At 35.5% G+C, this 17,045-nt stretch overlaps 1 protein-coding gene across 3 annotated transcripts in view; it reads left to right on the forward strand.

Annotated features, from left to right (window-relative positions):
• LRBA (LPS responsive beige-like anchor protein) overlaps window positions 1-17,045 on the forward strand; it is a 760,465-nt gene that overhangs the window by 240,872 nt on the left and 502,548 nt on the right. For all 3 annotated transcript variants that reach the window (XM_020994027.2, XM_020994028.2, XM_078148462.1), the window contains exons 32-33: window positions 7,709-7,787; window positions 10,109-10,242. In XM_020994027.2, the coding sequence (XP_020849686.1) occupies window positions 7,709-7,787; window positions 10,109-10,242 (213 nt within the window). The remainder of the gene's footprint in view (window positions 1-7,708; window positions 7,788-10,108; window positions 10,243-17,045) is intronic.

Consider the following 17,045-nt stretch of genomic DNA (forward strand, 5'->3'; position numbering starts at 1 on the left):
CACTTCAGGGCATAATCTTCTGGACCATGAACTATTAAAGTTTAAAACCACGCTACAAATTTTGGGACACTTTGTATATCTCACTTGTGACTCTAAGAAGCTGTAGCATGTACAATGGCCACACCCTGGTAAAACTGTCTCAACAGAGAGACTAAACTAGCAAACTTGTCAGTGAGTTAGGGAGAGGTCTACTCCCATATGTGAAGACTTCCCCCCAGCAGAATGGGCAGATGAGAGGTATTTGTTGCAACAGCCCTGAGGGTGGCTAAAGCAGGCACTGTAGGGCGCTTAGAGATTGTTCAGTTATTGAAAATGCCAGGGTCATCTACTGTATCCTGGGACATCAGCAGTTGTCCTGACTTTTGTCTTGCCACTGGACTTTGATGACTCTGGAAGAGAGAATAAGGCTGATGACTTTGCACAACTCTGCCTCACTTAAATCCAGTTCATGCAGAAGTCTGGCCATGACTGTATGATGTCATTGGTTCTCTTCAAAAAGGAAAAATGAAGGGGCAGCTAGGTGGCGCAGTGGATAGAGCACCAGCCCTGAAGTCAGGAGGACCTGAGTTCAAATCCAGCCTCAGACCAAACACTTGACACTTACTAGCTGTGTGACCCTGGGCAAGTCACTTAACCCCAATTGCCTAAAAACCAAAAAAAAGAAAGAAAGAAAGAAAGAAAGAAAGAAAGAAAGAAAGATGAACAACTATCTACCTACCTATCTGTCTGTTTATTCCATACTTATGTATGATATGGTATATAGCTACATAATTACACACATATGATGTTTATATAATTGGGGATATGTGCAGGGCATCCCAAAGACAGTGCAATTTTAAGCTGTACATACACAAGTATTTAATTCGACAGTTTACCATTTATTGAGTGACTACAACATGCACTGGAGTTAAAGTTCTTGTCTTCATTGAAATTACCTTTTAATGAGTGGGTGACAATATATAAACAGATAAATAAGTGCAAAATATATACAGTTTAATATATTGTAATTTAAAAAATTATCCTGAATCAAGTTAAAAAATTAAATTAATAAGCATTTTTTTCTCTTCTCCCTACCCCTTTTGGGGGAAAGACAAAACAAAACCCCTGTAATAAACATGCATAGATAAGCAAAACAAATTCCCACATGTGCCACTTTCACAAATGTGTTAAATTTTATTCTGAATCTTTGAGTTCCTCACTGCTCTGTCAGAAGGTAGCAACATACTTCACTGTCAGTTCTCTAATAATGTTTTGGAGCATTTTTTTCATATAAGTACAGTTTTGTATGGCTATGGCTTTGATTTTTTTCATCTGTTTATTATCTGCAGTTTATCCTACGTATAGCTTTTTCATGAATAGTTGTTTGTATCTCTTCTCTCCCTATCAGACATCCCCCAAACTCCTTTAGAACAGGGCTTGTCTTTAGTCTTTTTTCACATCCCCACCTCTTACACAGTCTCTGGCATATAGAAAGTGTTTATTGATTAACAATAATTGACAAAAAGTGTTTATTGACTGACTGGCTGACTTCCTATAAAAACCATCTATTTATGTATTTTGTTGATTTATTAATTGCAAAATTTGACTTAATTTCCTTATGTATCTTGGAAATAAAACTTGTATGACAGAAATTCACTTCAAAGATTTTTTTCCCCCTATTGCCTGAAGATTGGTTTTGTTTGTACAAAAACTTTAAAATTTTATGTAATTAAAATAATTCGTTTTGAATTTTATGATCTTTCTATTCCTTTTTGTAAGATGGGAGATGAAGAGAGAGTGCATTCTATACTCTCTCTCTTTATAGATTATGAGTCCTAAGTAGGTTGAGTGATTTACCTGTTTACACATATAATAAGTCTTGTCTACATAGAGATAATTGAATCCCTATGTAAAGTGATGTGATCGGGATTTTAGAGAATGTAAAGGTATAAGGGAAATACCAGAAGAGAACCCTGAATACTGGAGTAGTATATATTGAAGCAGAATATTCAAGTGTGATATGTTGTTCTGTTGTTTCAATCATGTCTGACTCTCCATGATCCCATTTGAGTTCAATAAACCTCTCTACACCAAATGCTGTGCTATCCTTTTGAAATTTTATGGTGTAAATGACTTTCCTAATTTCTTCAGCCATTCCTTATCTGACATGCTTTCAAGGGTTCAGGCCACAGTCTTCTGCACCCTTTCCAGGTTTTCCATATCCCTCAAAATATAGCTCTCACAATGAGAACTCTGTATGTATGTTTTCCTCTCATTAAATCAAAAAACAAAAATTTTTTTTTTAAATAAATTTATTTTCAATTTTCAATATTTACTTCCGCAAGATTTTGAGTTCCAAATTTTCACCCCATCTCACCCTCCCCCCACCCCAAGATGGCATGCATTCTGAATATCCCTTCCCCTAGTCTGCCCTCTCTTCTGTCTCTTCCCCCCTTCTGTTATCCCCTTCCCCTTCTATTTTCCTGTAGGGCAGGATAGACTTCTGTACCCCATTTCCTGTATTTTTTATTTCCCAGTAGCATGTAAAAACATAAAAAACAAAAATTTTCAAAAGCATTCAATTATTTCTGTATCAATTTAATATGGACATAATTCAGTCCCATCTTCATTGTTTTTCCTTCTTGTTTTTCTTACTCTTTTCAAGAATGAATGAATAAATGAAAGAAAAAGCATTTATTATGTGCTTACTATATCAAAGCACTGTGGATACAAATAGAAAAGTAAAAGACAGTCTCTCCTTTCAAGGAGCTCACTTTCTAATAGGGAAGATAACACATATAATAGGTTTAAACAGTGAGTACAATAGAAAGATCCCATGGTCCTTAAGGTCCAGCAGCACAGCAGATTAATTTAATGTTATTTCCACTGATAAATTCTTATCAGTGTTGAAGCATTTAATGAAATCATACAAAGGACTTTGGTGATGAGATCTCCCCCCCCCCAATCCCAGTTTTCAGTAGATCTGGTTGCAGCAGATGTAATTGCCAGGCCTCTTTTCCACCACAGTTGCTTCCCAGGATGAAGGCTGAGTGCCTTGGCTAAAAGCAGGATGGATAGTCTGGAAGATGCTGCCATTTCCGGGTCTCTTGGGCGTACTTATCAGTTGGTTGATGTTTATGCTATCAAGGAAGGTGAATGCCTTTTCTGTAGTGATTGCTTCCCTCAAAAATGGTTGTAAAATTCAGGATGTTCTGAAGGTTCTTGGGTTCAGAGACTTGAACTATCTCCATTTTGGTTTGAAGGATGATGGTGGTGGCTTTACTTCCTTGGCAATTTTGCCTTCTGCCTTTCTCTCAGGGTGTACTTACTGTTTCATTTAGGCTGTCTTGCCTGTTCCATAGTTGGCAGTTGGATTGCACTTGCTGGGAATGGCTGACCCTTTTTCCATGACAGTTGTTTACAGGAATGATGATATAGTTATGCTGGAACGAGGATCGGTGGTTTTGGGGTTGTTGCCGCTCCTAGTGCTCTTTAGTTGTTATACCCCTCAGTGGCAGTTGGTGTTTGTGGTGGAGAGGAATGCGGGCCCCTTCTCCGCAGTAATTGTTCCTCTTTTGATGCTTATGGGGCCTGAACTAGAAGCAAGGACTATGGTGTGATGGACACCTTTATTTGCAAGGCTCTTGTATCAGGGTCCTGGACCATCTCTGGGTCTGAGGAGAGGTTGTGGTTCAGATGTTGGTGGTGATTTGACTTGCCTGACACATGCTAATGCCTATCTCTCTTTCAGGATTCCTGGCTTTTTGAGCTGTTGCTCTAGTAATTTTCATGATTATGTGACTGAACCTCCTTGCCATTTTTATTCTCAGCTCTTTTAAATATATTTATAAACTTCATCATTTCTTTACATACGTGTCTCCTCTCTAGTCCTCTTCTGTTTATAGGGAAGAGTGAGATGTAATTCACTCACATGACGTTACCATTCCATACTTGGAATTCTTTCCCTCATCTTTGCCTCCTGCCTTCTCTCACTTCCTTCAATTTCTAGCTAAGATCTGATCTTCTACATGAAGCTTTTCCCAAACCCCCTTACTCCTATGTCTTTGCTCTATTGATTATCTCCAATTTATCCTGCATATTGCTTGTTTGTATATGGTGGTTTCATATTGTCACACCCATTAGACTGTAAGGACTGTCTTTTGCCTTTCCTAGAATCTCTTTATATGAGGCACTTAATATATGCTTATTGACTATTTTATGGAAAAATATGTAGGATGCATAATTATTTTCTGGCATTCTTATGAAATTTGTATTTCATGTCACAATTTACATTTGGCTTTAGTCACATTTTTGTGAATTATTTATTTCTTATAGACTTCTTGTGAACTTCAGTTCAACAATCATTTATTACTGTGCAAAGGACAATACTAGGTACAAAGATAATTCTAGGACAGTACTAGGACATAAAGACAAAAATGTATTATTCCTTGTCCTCTGGGAGCTCATATTATACTGGAAGTGATACATTATATTTTCAGATAAGCAGAATATACTGTAATTTGAAGAGATAGAGAACTTTTCTTCCATTTGTTTTCTACATTTCTTCTTCTATCTCTTGCACTTTGAATGTATTCAGAGATTTTAGAACTGGAAAGGACCTCACTGGGTTTTTGGTACTCCCATTTTTAAATGAAATATCTGATGTTATGACTTGCTCAAGATCATACTCCAAAGCTGTGGTAGGGACAGCCTATCTCCTATGCTTATTTTCTGTTTTCTGTATTTTTTATTCTACGAGTAAGGTTTTCATCTCTAGTGGTCTCATTTATCCGTATTTGTCATTTGTCTTGGTTTTACACAGCCCCCCCTTCCCCCTCCCCTGTTTTTTTTGGACTTTGAACAAAGCCCTTTCTTCTGGAACAGTTCTACCTTGTCTCCTTTCAGTTTCATAAGAGGAACCTGTTGTTTCTTTGTGGTGCTATTGATTATTCCTAGCATAATTATTTGCATTTCTTGGCGTTTCCCCACTCCCACTCTCTACCGTCACATGAAAAATATATTTATACGTCCCCTTTCTTTTATATCAATTGGTAGCTTTCTTTTATTTCATGGCCTGTTAACCTGAGGTCTGTGAACATAGTTATTTATTATTTTGATGGCAAATTTATATATAATTTGTTACCCTTTTGGGTAGATTTTTACTATTTCCTCCCTCTACACTGTATTCTTGTTTCCATGCCTTTGTATTTGTTCCACTTGAGCTGTATCTATTTCATGTTTTAAGAGGCAGCAGCTGAATTTGGAGTAAAAGGAGCTGGATTTGAATTTTAGCTTACTTCCTTCTTGTGTTATTAAGGGATTATAAACAGCTTACTATATGTCAAGCACCATGCTAAACCCTGGTAATACAAATACAAACAGAAAGAACAATGGTCTTTGCCCTCAAGGAGCTTACATTCTAGGGGGAAGACAACATATCAATGGAAAGAAACAGAAAACGGGTGGGTTATGAGGATACCCGTCATAGGGGCCAGGGAAAGGAAGTCCAGGAGTGAGGAGAGATGAAGTCTAAGGGTGGCCTTGATCAAGTCATGTTATTACTCTGGCCCTTAGTTTCCTCATCTGTAAAAGGTGGAGGTGGAGTATGGGGAGGAGAATGGGAATTGTACTTAGATGGGCTATAGAGGTTTACTTCCTCTGTAGATCTGGCTTTAAGTCTATGATTCTATGATCCTTTGGTCGGTTCAGTGCTAACACAAGTTGTTTTCTTTCCCTAAATGAAAGGCCACTTATAAATGTTTTACTGTATTCTTTCCTTTCAGGGTTTTACTTTACCCTTATCTTTCTTAGTTCAAATTCCAAATAAGTATATAAAGTATTAAATAGCCTCAGTAAAGGTAATAATGTGTTTTTTAAAAACAAGTCATAGTATTTTCTGTGCCCTCTTTCTAATTTATTTTTTTTTCCTTTTTGTGTGCATTTCCCCAGCCCCTATTTTAAAAAATATATATTTATTGATGCTATTGATATGCCCCTTCTTCCCCTATATAAATTCCTTGAGGGCAGAGACTTGCTTCACTTTATTTTTTTGTTTTGTCTTCATAACTCTAGTGCCTTGTACATAATAGACACTGATAATGTTTCTTTTTTTTTTCTGAAGTGATTAAAGAGAATGAATTCAGAGATGACTTCATGTATTGGTTTGAAGATAGGAACCATGGAATTGATATAGAGATGGTGGAGAAGTCAGTCAAAGAAGGAAAATTTATGTATTATGTAGGAGAGTGAATGATTGGTCAAAAGAGAATATTAAGTTTGGAGAGAGTGATGTGATATATACTGAGAGATAGGGGATCTGTAGCAGAAGATTTGAATGTTCAGCATTTTATGAATGCAGTATTAAGGATAATTTCGGAATAGTAACAATTTTTTTGAGGTGGAGAATGGTAGCAGAGATGAACAAGATTGAAGCTACTTAGCACTTTTCTATTTAATGTCATTTTAATGAAATTTTTATTTTTGTTTACTTAGTAGTTTTCTACTTCTTGTCAGTGCTCTTGAACCTGATAGAATGCCTGATATTTTTTATAATGCTTAACATTTACAAATCTGCCTGCCATATTTTCCTTTTACTACGAGTCTGCCTCATTGTCCATTTTCAGTATATGTTTGATGTACATGTACTGGTGAACAAGCTCTATGAGTTGTCCACCCAACTGAATGTTTTAGTCTGAACGATTAGCATAAATAACGCCAAATAGCTATCTTCCTGAAAGAAAAGTCCTCTCTAACCCTCGCATCCTCAACCTCTCTCTCTCACCCTCACCCTCTTCTTCCTCTCCCTCTCCCTCTCCCTCTTCTTCTTCTTCTTCCTGTGTCTCTCTCACTGTCCCTTCCTCCCATATAATTCCTTTAGGGATTCTGTCTGTGAATTATGAAGAACCTTGTCTCCCCAGAAATAAATTTGGGTGTAACACAAAAGGCAGTGTAGAAGTTCATAAGTAGACTTCACCATTAACATCAACAACCGGATCAGTTACATGGGAAAAGCAGACCGGCAAAATAAATAATAATAATAATAATAATAATAATAATAATAATAATAATGAACCAGTCATGTAGCTTGAGTGAGGAATAATGGATAGATTGCTTATGTGTTCAGTTGATATCTATATGGTGTCTAGAGATGTAGCAGAAGGCAAATAGCATTTAAGGGGGCATTTGTATGGAAGATTTATAGGAAGCTATGAACAAGAATCACACAAGATTAGAGAAGACATTGAGAAAGTCATTGATCCATCAAACTATCCATGTTAAAATTTGTAAGATACTTGCATGTGTAAATTCATTTTATCCTCACAGCATTCTTACTTGTTCTGTGTGCTGCTATTGATATTCACACTGCAGCTGTGCGGGATGTGAAATTTTCCCATGGTTATACAACTAGTAAGTGTCATATAGAGAGTATTTGAAATCTGAGTTTCCTGATTCCAGATCTAACACATTACCTATAGTTTCATCCTGTCAAGGAAGATAGAGGGGTTGGTGGGATAATAGAACTTATGATTTATAATGGAAAAGAAAATAAAGTCAATGGATTAGTTTCTTGGGTGATTCAGAAGAGTGGTTAGGAGTTACTATTATCCACATGATTAAACACTTAAAATGCTTTGCTCTGTCTACATAAATTGGCATGAAGGGAGTCTTTGAAATAGGTAATTGTTTCTCAAAAAAAAAATCTAATGATCATTGTATAATTCTTTTATAGGTAGTGGATCATCTAATGCAAAATTACCTGCTGTCCCAGTAGTTTCTTCAGTTCCAGAAGACTCTGTTTCAAATATGAGGTATCGAATCCTAGTGTATTGATTTCCAACTCTTTTTTTAGTTGTACCTCTGATATCTAGCTGTGTTGCTTTTTAAAAATTATTTTTATTTTTTACATATGCAGAATTCATTCTAATGGTTCATGCTCAGTGACTTCAGTGGTCTAAAGCTCTGGTATTATGGTAGTGGTTGATTTATTGGTGGGAAGAATACCTATGAATCTCCTCAAACACAAATGACTTGTTTTTTTATGTCTAGTCCTTTTTGAGTACAAAAGACAATCAACTAACCATATAGTGACATATAGCTATATCTGCATCTGTCTATATGTATATGTATATATGTGTACACACATGGCATGGGTACATATATAAAAATCTATACACGCACACACACTGTATACCCACATATGTACATGCATATATATGTATATGACTGTATATACATGCATACATATATATTTATATATATGTACATATATTTATATATAAAATATTGTGTGGCTTAAAACTTTCATCACCTAGTGACATATTCATGTGATGAACATCTCCAGAATTACTTAGATTTTTGTTCAGCAGATATACATATATGGTTAGGCTGTTATCATCATCGTTTCAGTCTGATGGTACTTGCCAGAGACTGTGTTTTAATAGCTTTGCCTTAAAGACCTAGGTTCCCTTCCCTCTATGTTATGATAGTGCATCAGAGTAGGATTTGGCAGTGTTCACACTAACACCAATGAAATTCCTTGAAATATTGACTTACACATCATATTAAAGGATGTTTATAATTCATGTTTCTTTTGTTTTTTATATATAGAATTTTATTTTTGCACCTAATTACATATTTTAAAAATTAATTTATTTTTAGTTTTCAACATTCACTTCCATAAGCTTTTGAGGTTTAAATTTTCTCTCCCTCCCTAAGATGGCATACAATCTGATATAGACTCTGTGTATATAATCCTTTTATTTTTCCCATTCCCATATATTTATTTTTTAAAATTAACTTATTTTTGTTTTTCAACATTCACTTCCATAATCTTTTGAGTTTTAAATTTCTCACCCTCTCTTCTCACCTCCCACTCCAAGACAGTGTGCAATCTGATATAGGCTCTACATACACATACATTCCTATTAAACATATTTTCACATTAATCATATTGTAGAGAAGAATTAGAACCAATAGGAGAAACCACAAGGAAGAAGAAACAAAACAAAACAGAAGAAAAAAAAAGAGCAAATAGTATGTTCAGATCTGCATTCCGACTCCATAGTTCTTTCTCTGGATATGGATAGCATTTTCCATCATGAGACCTTTGGAGATATCTTAGATCTTTACATTGCTGAGAAGAGCTAAGTCTGTCAAAGTTAGTCATCACACAGTGTGGCTGTTACTGTGTGTAATGTGCTCCTGGTTCTGCTCATTTCACTCAGCATCAGTCTATACAAGTCTTTCCAGGTTTTTCTGAAATCTACTTGCTCATCATTTCTTGTAGCACAGTAGTATTCCATTGCATTCATATAACACAACTTGTTCAGCCATTCCCCAATTGATGAGTATCCCCTCAATTTCCGATTCTTTTCTACCACAGACAGAGCTGCTATAAATATTTTTGTACATGTGGGTCCTTTTCCCATTTTTATGATCTCTTTGGGATACAGCCCTAGAAGTGGTATTGCTGGGTCAAAGGGTATGCACATTTTTATAGCCCTTTGGGCATAGTTCTATAATTCTTTCAGATATAATCTTGTAAGTCTGATTTGAAAAGAGTGGTTGTAAAATTCTAAATCATTCAGTAAACTTTTATTAAACATCTACTATATACCAGGCACTGTGCTAATCTCTGGGGATGTACAGAAAGGCAAAAAATTCTTCCTGCTCTGAAGGAGGTTATACTTTGATGAGGAAGACAGCACAAAACCAACTATGTATAAATATTAGCTAAATACAGGATAAATTAGAAACAATCACTATAATTAAGGGCATCAGAAAAGACTTTGTGTGGAAAATGGATTTTAGCTGGGATTTAAAGGGAAGCATAAGAAAGAGCAGTATTCTAGGTATGAGGGACAGTCAGTGAAAATGTTGGGAGATAAGCTGTGTTGTTCAAGGAAGGCAAGGAAGCAGGTATTACTGGATCACAGAGTATGTGGTGGAGCAAGGGGTAAGAAGACTCAAAAGGTGTGAAGGGCTTTGTAAAACTGAAGGCAGTAGGAATGGACGAGAAAGGGAGTCCTAGTGGATTTGAATTGTGATTCACAGTAGCAATTTTTACTTTCTTTTTAGTATTCTTTTGACAATTTTAGAGTCATTTTGATAACAGTGTACTTTTAATTAGTATTACAGAGAGACTTGAACATGCTCTGGAAAAGGCTGCTCCTCTTCTTCGAGAAATTTTTGTGGATTTTGCTCCTTTTCTTTCTCGTACACTTTTGGGTAGCCATGGACAAGAGTTGCTTATAGAAGGAACAAGTAAGTTGTCTTTTAAAATATATTTTAAAAATGTAAAATATTTTACAAACAACATGAATCAGCATGCATGTTATTTAGTCATTTAAGGCATTTTAATCCTTGAATAAAATAAACCTAATAAAACTGTTGAATCAATTACATGTAACGATGATTAAGTCTCTTCTTGTATGCTCATCTTTTTGGCATGATTAGAAATCATCTCTACATATACTTGCCAGACAAAAGAGATAACTCCAGTTCCTTTGAATAAGATCTGTGGATTTTAATTAATCATAAGCTGATTATGAGCAAATAGTATTACACAGGTAATTTTAAATGCTAATGATTCACCTTACTGCATTAATGGAAATATGGCATCTAAAGCAAGGGAAGTAATTCTTCTTGTACCCCTGTGTTTGTTTATAGGACATTTCACGAGCATAGAACATCTAAAAGTTGGGACTAGAAATATGAGCTATCTGGAAATCTTGTTACATGAGAAGTAGTTGTGGGAACTGGGGGTGAGAATGTATACCATGGAAAAATCAAGTTTAATTTATTGTTTTTATTCATTTTGTCTAACTGTAATTAAATTTAATTTTTTTTTTCAGTGAACATAAATTGATACTCTCTCACTCCCATCTCCTTTTGTTGGGGAAGGAGAAAGAAAAAAATAGATGCCTTTTAGCAAATATGCATATTCAAGGAAAACTCATTCCTAAGTCCCCTCTTTGTGAGGAAATAAGTAGTGTGCTTCATAATTAACCTTCTAGGATCATGAATAGTCATGGTGTTGATCAGAGTCCTTAAGTCTTTCCGAGTTCATTTTTTCAGTGTTGTTATCGTGTAAATTGTTTTCTTTGTTCTGTTTACTTCAGTCTCTATCAGCCCATAGGTTTGATTACAATTGTCCTTTTCATCTAACGGAAGAGGAACTAGAATCTTTCTATCAGGAGAGGATAAGGATCATTAGATAGAAGTTACACAGTGGTAGGTGTTGGCTCAGTATTAGAAGACCCTTCTAACATTAAATGTAGTTCAATAATGAAATAAACTGCTTTAAAAAATCACGAGCTCCCCTGGACTGTGAGCATCCAAACATAGACTGAATGACTCTCTGTCTTCAATGGTTTAGAATGTAGTTTTACTTTGGAAAGAGAATTGGACTAGAGAAAATTCTCTTCCAAATAAAATATTTTATGAATAATTTTTTTCTTATGTTAACAATTACGTAGCCATGAAAATGGGAAATGTCTGGAAAATAAACCATGAGGCCTTTGTTAACTATACAGTTTCCTGTTCATGTTATGTTCAGAGATACACCTATTTTGAATATGGGAGAGAAAAATAATCTCTTAAAAATGTCTTGAATCTTGGTAAATGTTTTTCTTTTTGGAAACGTAAAGAATGTAATAGAAATACAGGTTCAAGGTAGGGTAATATTTTATGTTTTTTGTTGTTGAAAAAGCTTTTGGAGATGTTGGCATTTTCGTTGTCTATATACCTCTATGTATATAGACATTTATCGGTAGGTCAAATAGGAATTTTATGTTATATTATACATAAATAAGGGAGTTGACCTGTCACTAATATGACTTTAAATATATTCAGAACTTTTCAGGAAAATGAACAATATTGACTTTATCTTGTTGAGACTTAGTACCACATATTCAGATGTAGCTTTTGAGGTGATGTACTGATGCATACAATAATATGAGTCATTGAGCTTCTATATATTTAATGAAGTTGGTATTGAATGATCCAGTTTCCATATAATCAGATATTAAGAATTTGTTTGCTCTAAGGTATGTAGCTTAGAATTTAGAATCTTAGATGATTAACTTTTCTGTATGCTATTTCCCTTAGTTAGTTTAAAGAATTTATAATGCATATGCATTGAATCTTGTATTTATTTTTTCTTGGGGGGGTTGAGTGACTTGCCCAGGGTCACACAGTAAATGTCAAGTGTCTGAGGCCAGATTTGAACTCAGGTTCTCTTAGTTCCAAGGTTGGAGTTCTGTCCACACTGTACCACCTAGTTGCTCCCTGCATTGAATCTTAAAACCTTAGTCTTAATTGCCAGATTTTTCTATCCAGGTGTGTACTTCTTAGATAAAATATTTCTTTCCCTATTAGTATAATAATACAATTTTTTTGTGGTTATTGTATAATGACTTTGAAGCTTAGTAGAATTTATAAGGAGTGGATGGAGGTTATAAAAGGGTGCATTCTAGGCATGGGAGACATCTGTTGCAAAAATCTGGAAATTGAATTTGGAGTATTATGTGTGAGGAACCACAGCAGCAAGGCCAGTTTTGTTGGATTGTAGTGTGGGATGGGGAGTAATGCATTACAAGGCTGGAAAAAGTAGGCTAAAATGAAGTTATGAAGGATTTTAAAAGCCACACAAAGGAGTTTAAATATGATCCTAAAAGCAATAGGAAGCCATTGGGGTTTATTTGGTGGGGGAGTGACATTCTCAGACTTCTACTTTGGAAAAGACAGGAATAGAGAAATTCAGAAGAGAAGCAGATTTGAATAATAATGAGTTCTGTTTTGACATGTTGAATTTATGATATTTATGTGAAATCCAGTTGGAAATGGATGTCAGGAATGGCTGAAGTTTAGGAGAGAGACTGGGAGTGCATATATAGATATGGGAAATAGCTACATAGAAATAATAAAACCCATGACAGCTTATGTGCTAATCAAATGAGAGAGTACAGAGAAAGAAGAGAAGAGAGCACAGGAGATAGTGCTGGGGTATAACCTGTACCCTAGTTTCCTTTGAGAAAATAGCTACTACAGGAAAGAATATCTTCCTTAGGATAAAACCTCCAGTGACCCTCTGTGTTGTATCATCTGTGCCCAGACTGAAAATCTTTTATCTTTTTTTTTTTTTGGAATCCTATTTATCTCTTCTTCGTCTTTGTCTTTTTTTTTTTTAAGGCAATTGTCATTAAGTGACTTGCCCAGGGTCACACAGCTAGTAAGTGTCAAGTGTTTGGTCTGAGGCTGGATTTGAACTCAGGTCCTCCTGACTTTGGGGCTGGTGCTCTACTCACTGCGCCACCTAGCTGCCCCCTATTTATCTCTTCTTAAAACATTAAAATATGATTAGACATTAGAAAAAGAGGAAAATTAATTGAAAGGACCACATTTTGATTATGCTTACCTGGTCCTAACTAGTATTCCAAGAATCTCTTGAAATTTAATTTCTGCAGTCTGATCTCTTGGTTCTGTAATTGCTTCTTGCCTTTATATTCTTCCAGATTTGGGGCAATAACAGCCCTATTACTATAATCAGGATATTGAACCCTAAGTGGAAAAATACAGCATGATCCACAGGAGTTTTTATAGAGGACTCTCTTGGATATCAGGGATTCAGTTAGAAATCCATAAAATTTTTGCTTATGAACTTCAATTTACTGCTTTCGTTGCCATTTTTCTTTCGCGGTAACTAAAGGCTTAGGTTTCAAATAGAGATATGATTTGTGCGTTATTAGGGCCATCCTCTAGAGTTGTTATAACAAAGTGAGATGTTGTTATTCTGCTCTGTGGAGGCAACTTTATCTTCAGCTTTAGTTAAGTTACCTGTGACCCTAACTTACCATTCTCAGACCATCTCTGCGTTCCATAGTGTAATTAATACCTTGCCATGTTTTATTTTGTTTGTAAAATAAATCAAAACAAAAACATACTTTCATAGTTCTAATACCACTACTAAATTATCTTCAACACCATTATACAGCATTTATTCATTTATTCATTTATTTATTTGTTGGCATTTTGGCTCATTGATGTGGGTATAATGGCTACCGCATGTTCAAATATACCTTAGTATCAGTGGTGCTGTCCTTTGTTGTTCATTCTTTCAGTTATGTCCTGCTCTTTGTGACCTTGTGAAACGTATTGTCCATGGAGTTTTCTTGGCAACAATACTGGAGTGATTTGCCATTTTCTTCTCCAGTAGATTAAGGCAAATGGAGGTCAAGTGACTTGCGCAGGGAGGGTCATACAGCTAGTGTCAGGATCCAGATTTGAATGCAGGTCTTCCTGACTCCAGACCCAGTGTTCTATCCACTGAGCCATCTAGCTGCCTTACATCTAGTTTGTCAGACTTTTCTGATGAGAAATCAGACAGAGTTTGACATATTATTTCGGGGATGGAGTGGGCAGGAGTTGGTATATGTAAGGATAATTCATATAAAGCTGTTATTGGTAAAATAGAGCAATAATTTAAACTTTCAGCATGACTAAAACTTCTTTTCCCTCCTTTTAAAATTGTTAGTCATTTCTTAGACTTCAGTACAAGGAATTTTTTTAGGGAGCAGGATACAAATGCTTTATGTTAAGCAAAACAGATTTATGAGTATTGTTTCCTATGAGCCACATAGGGAGAGTGACTGAATGGTAGAAGACCTTGCCTTTTGATAGTTTGAATCAAGTTTGGTGGTGAAGAGAACTGAATTATTGTACATTTAAGGAAACTTCTAGCCTTGTTTAGTGATTAATTGAAGTTACCATGTCCTTTTATCCATCACGGATAGCAATGATGATGAAAAAAATTGTAAAGGAAAGTTGATTTCCCTTGCTTCTGAATCTTAATGTTGATAGCCTACAGAAAAGCTTTTCACTCACTGTCTAATGGAGAATGTATACCTGCTCAGCCAGGTCGTTGCCCAAGCATCTTATGGGCAATATGAACCCATAAATTGTAATTTATTGTTGCAGAATCAATAAACTCATTAAAAATGCTTATTCCTGAATTATTCAGTCAGGTAACAAATATTTATTAAACACCTCCTCTGTACCAGCAATAGGTTATTTGGCATGATAGGTAGAGAGTTGGCCTTGATTCCAGGAAGACCTGAGTTCATATCTAGGGCACTGAAGCTAGGGAGACCTAGCCTCTGACACATTCCATTTGTGTGTCCTTGGACAAGTTCCTTATACTCTTCATGTTCTAGGCATCTTTCTTTTTCTTTTTCTTAAATTTATTTATTTGTTTTTAGTTTTCAACATTCACTTCCATAAGCTTTTGAGTTTTAAATTTTCTCCACCTCTCTTTCTTCCCTCTTCTCCAAGATGGAGTGCAGTTCGATATAGGCTCTACATATACTTTCATATTGAACACATTTTCACATTAGTCATGTTGTGAAGAAGAATTAGGACCAGTGGGGGGGAACATGAGAAAAAAGAAACAAAGCAAAACAAGAACAACAAGAACAACAAAAAGAGAGAGCAAATAGTATGCTTCCATCTGCATTCAGACTCCATGGATCTTTCTTTGCATGTGGACAGCATTTTCCATCATGAGTCTTTTGGAGTTGTCTTAGATCCTTGCATTGCTGAGAAGAGCCAAGTGTATCAAAGTCAGTCATTGCATAATGTGGTCTAGGCAGCTTTCTAAGACTCTCCTGTACAGAGATGGTGTCAGCCTGCATTATTTGAGGGAGTTAACCTTATACCGATGATGTCACACGTCTTGTCCTGGTCTCTACGTGCCCTATGGTAGACTGTAGGGGGTATGCATTGTGAATAAAAAGCTTCCTGAAGGAGCTTATGTTTTGTTGGGGGGAAGCAACATATACACATATAATTTAGTAGAAATTAATATAAAAATTAGTATAATTTCAGGGCATTCTTGCAAGCTGTATAGATCTGGAAAGACCTTGTGTCCAGAAGTCCTAAAAGATAGAGATGCATTTAAGAAACGGGGAACAGCATGGCAAAATGCGGGAAATAGAAGATAAAATGTCATAGATAGAGAATAGCTAATAGGTAAATTAGACTAGAACATAATGTGCCAGAATTGGAATAATATGTATATGGCTAGGGAGGTTGGATCTAAGTTGTCAAATACTTAAAATACCGATAAAGGAGTTTCCTTTTTATTGTGAAGGCAGCTGGGAACCAGTGGAGCTTTTTAAACAAAACAAAACAAAATAAAACTTTCTTTTTAAAACTATGGGTTTTATTTATTCTTTTTTTTTTTATAACTTCATTCTCACTTCCTTCCCGCCTCTCCTCACCTTCACAGAATCCTCTCTTCTTGCTCCTTTGTAACAAATAGTCAAGGAAAGAAAAAAGAAAACATCTTTCTTGTCTGAAAAATGCATATCTCATTCAGCATATGTATATGATCCACAGCTCCCTCCTGGGAGATGGAGGGCCTTACTCTTTTGACATGACTGCTTACTGCATTGGTGTGAGTCCTGTAGACTTTAGTGTTGTTTTTCCTTTACGTGAATATTGTCATCATAAGAAGTCTTTCTAAGTTTCTGAATTCCTCATGTTCATCCATCATTATTGAGCAACACTATTACACTGCATTCATTTTTCACAGTCTGTTCGGTCATTCTCTAATTTCTCTGAAATAATTCACTAAAAATTCACCTATTTTGTTCTCCATTTTTCCTACCACAAAAAGTCATGCTGTATATGTAGGACCTTTCCCTCTATCTTTGATTTCTTGGTGTATATCCCTACTAGCAAAACAGTTAAGTGAAAGCATATGTACAATTGAATAACTTTTCTGGTATAATTCCAAATTGTTTTCTTGAATCAGTTTTTAAGATCCACCAATAATTCATGAATATACTTGTCTTCCTAAAGCCCTTCCAACTTTTGCTACATTTCTATTTTGTCATCTTTGCCAATCTGATGGCTTTTAGGTGAAACTTTAAAGTTGTTTTAATTTGAATTTCTCTTATTAATTATCTGAACATTTATCTTTCTTTAAAAAATTTCTGTTTTTTTATTCTAAGCTTAAATATCCCAAAAGAGCATTTTCATACTCTTAGCAGAATACAAAAGGAGGA

This window comes from Phascolarctos cinereus, unplaced genomic scaffold (assembly GCF_003287225.1).
Source record: "Phascolarctos cinereus isolate Bilbo 61053 unplaced genomic scaffold, phaCin_HiC Scaffold_9;HRSCAF=440, whole genome shotgun sequence".
NCBI classification, from domain to species: Eukaryota; Metazoa; Chordata; class Mammalia; order Diprotodontia; family Phascolarctidae; genus Phascolarctos; species Phascolarctos cinereus.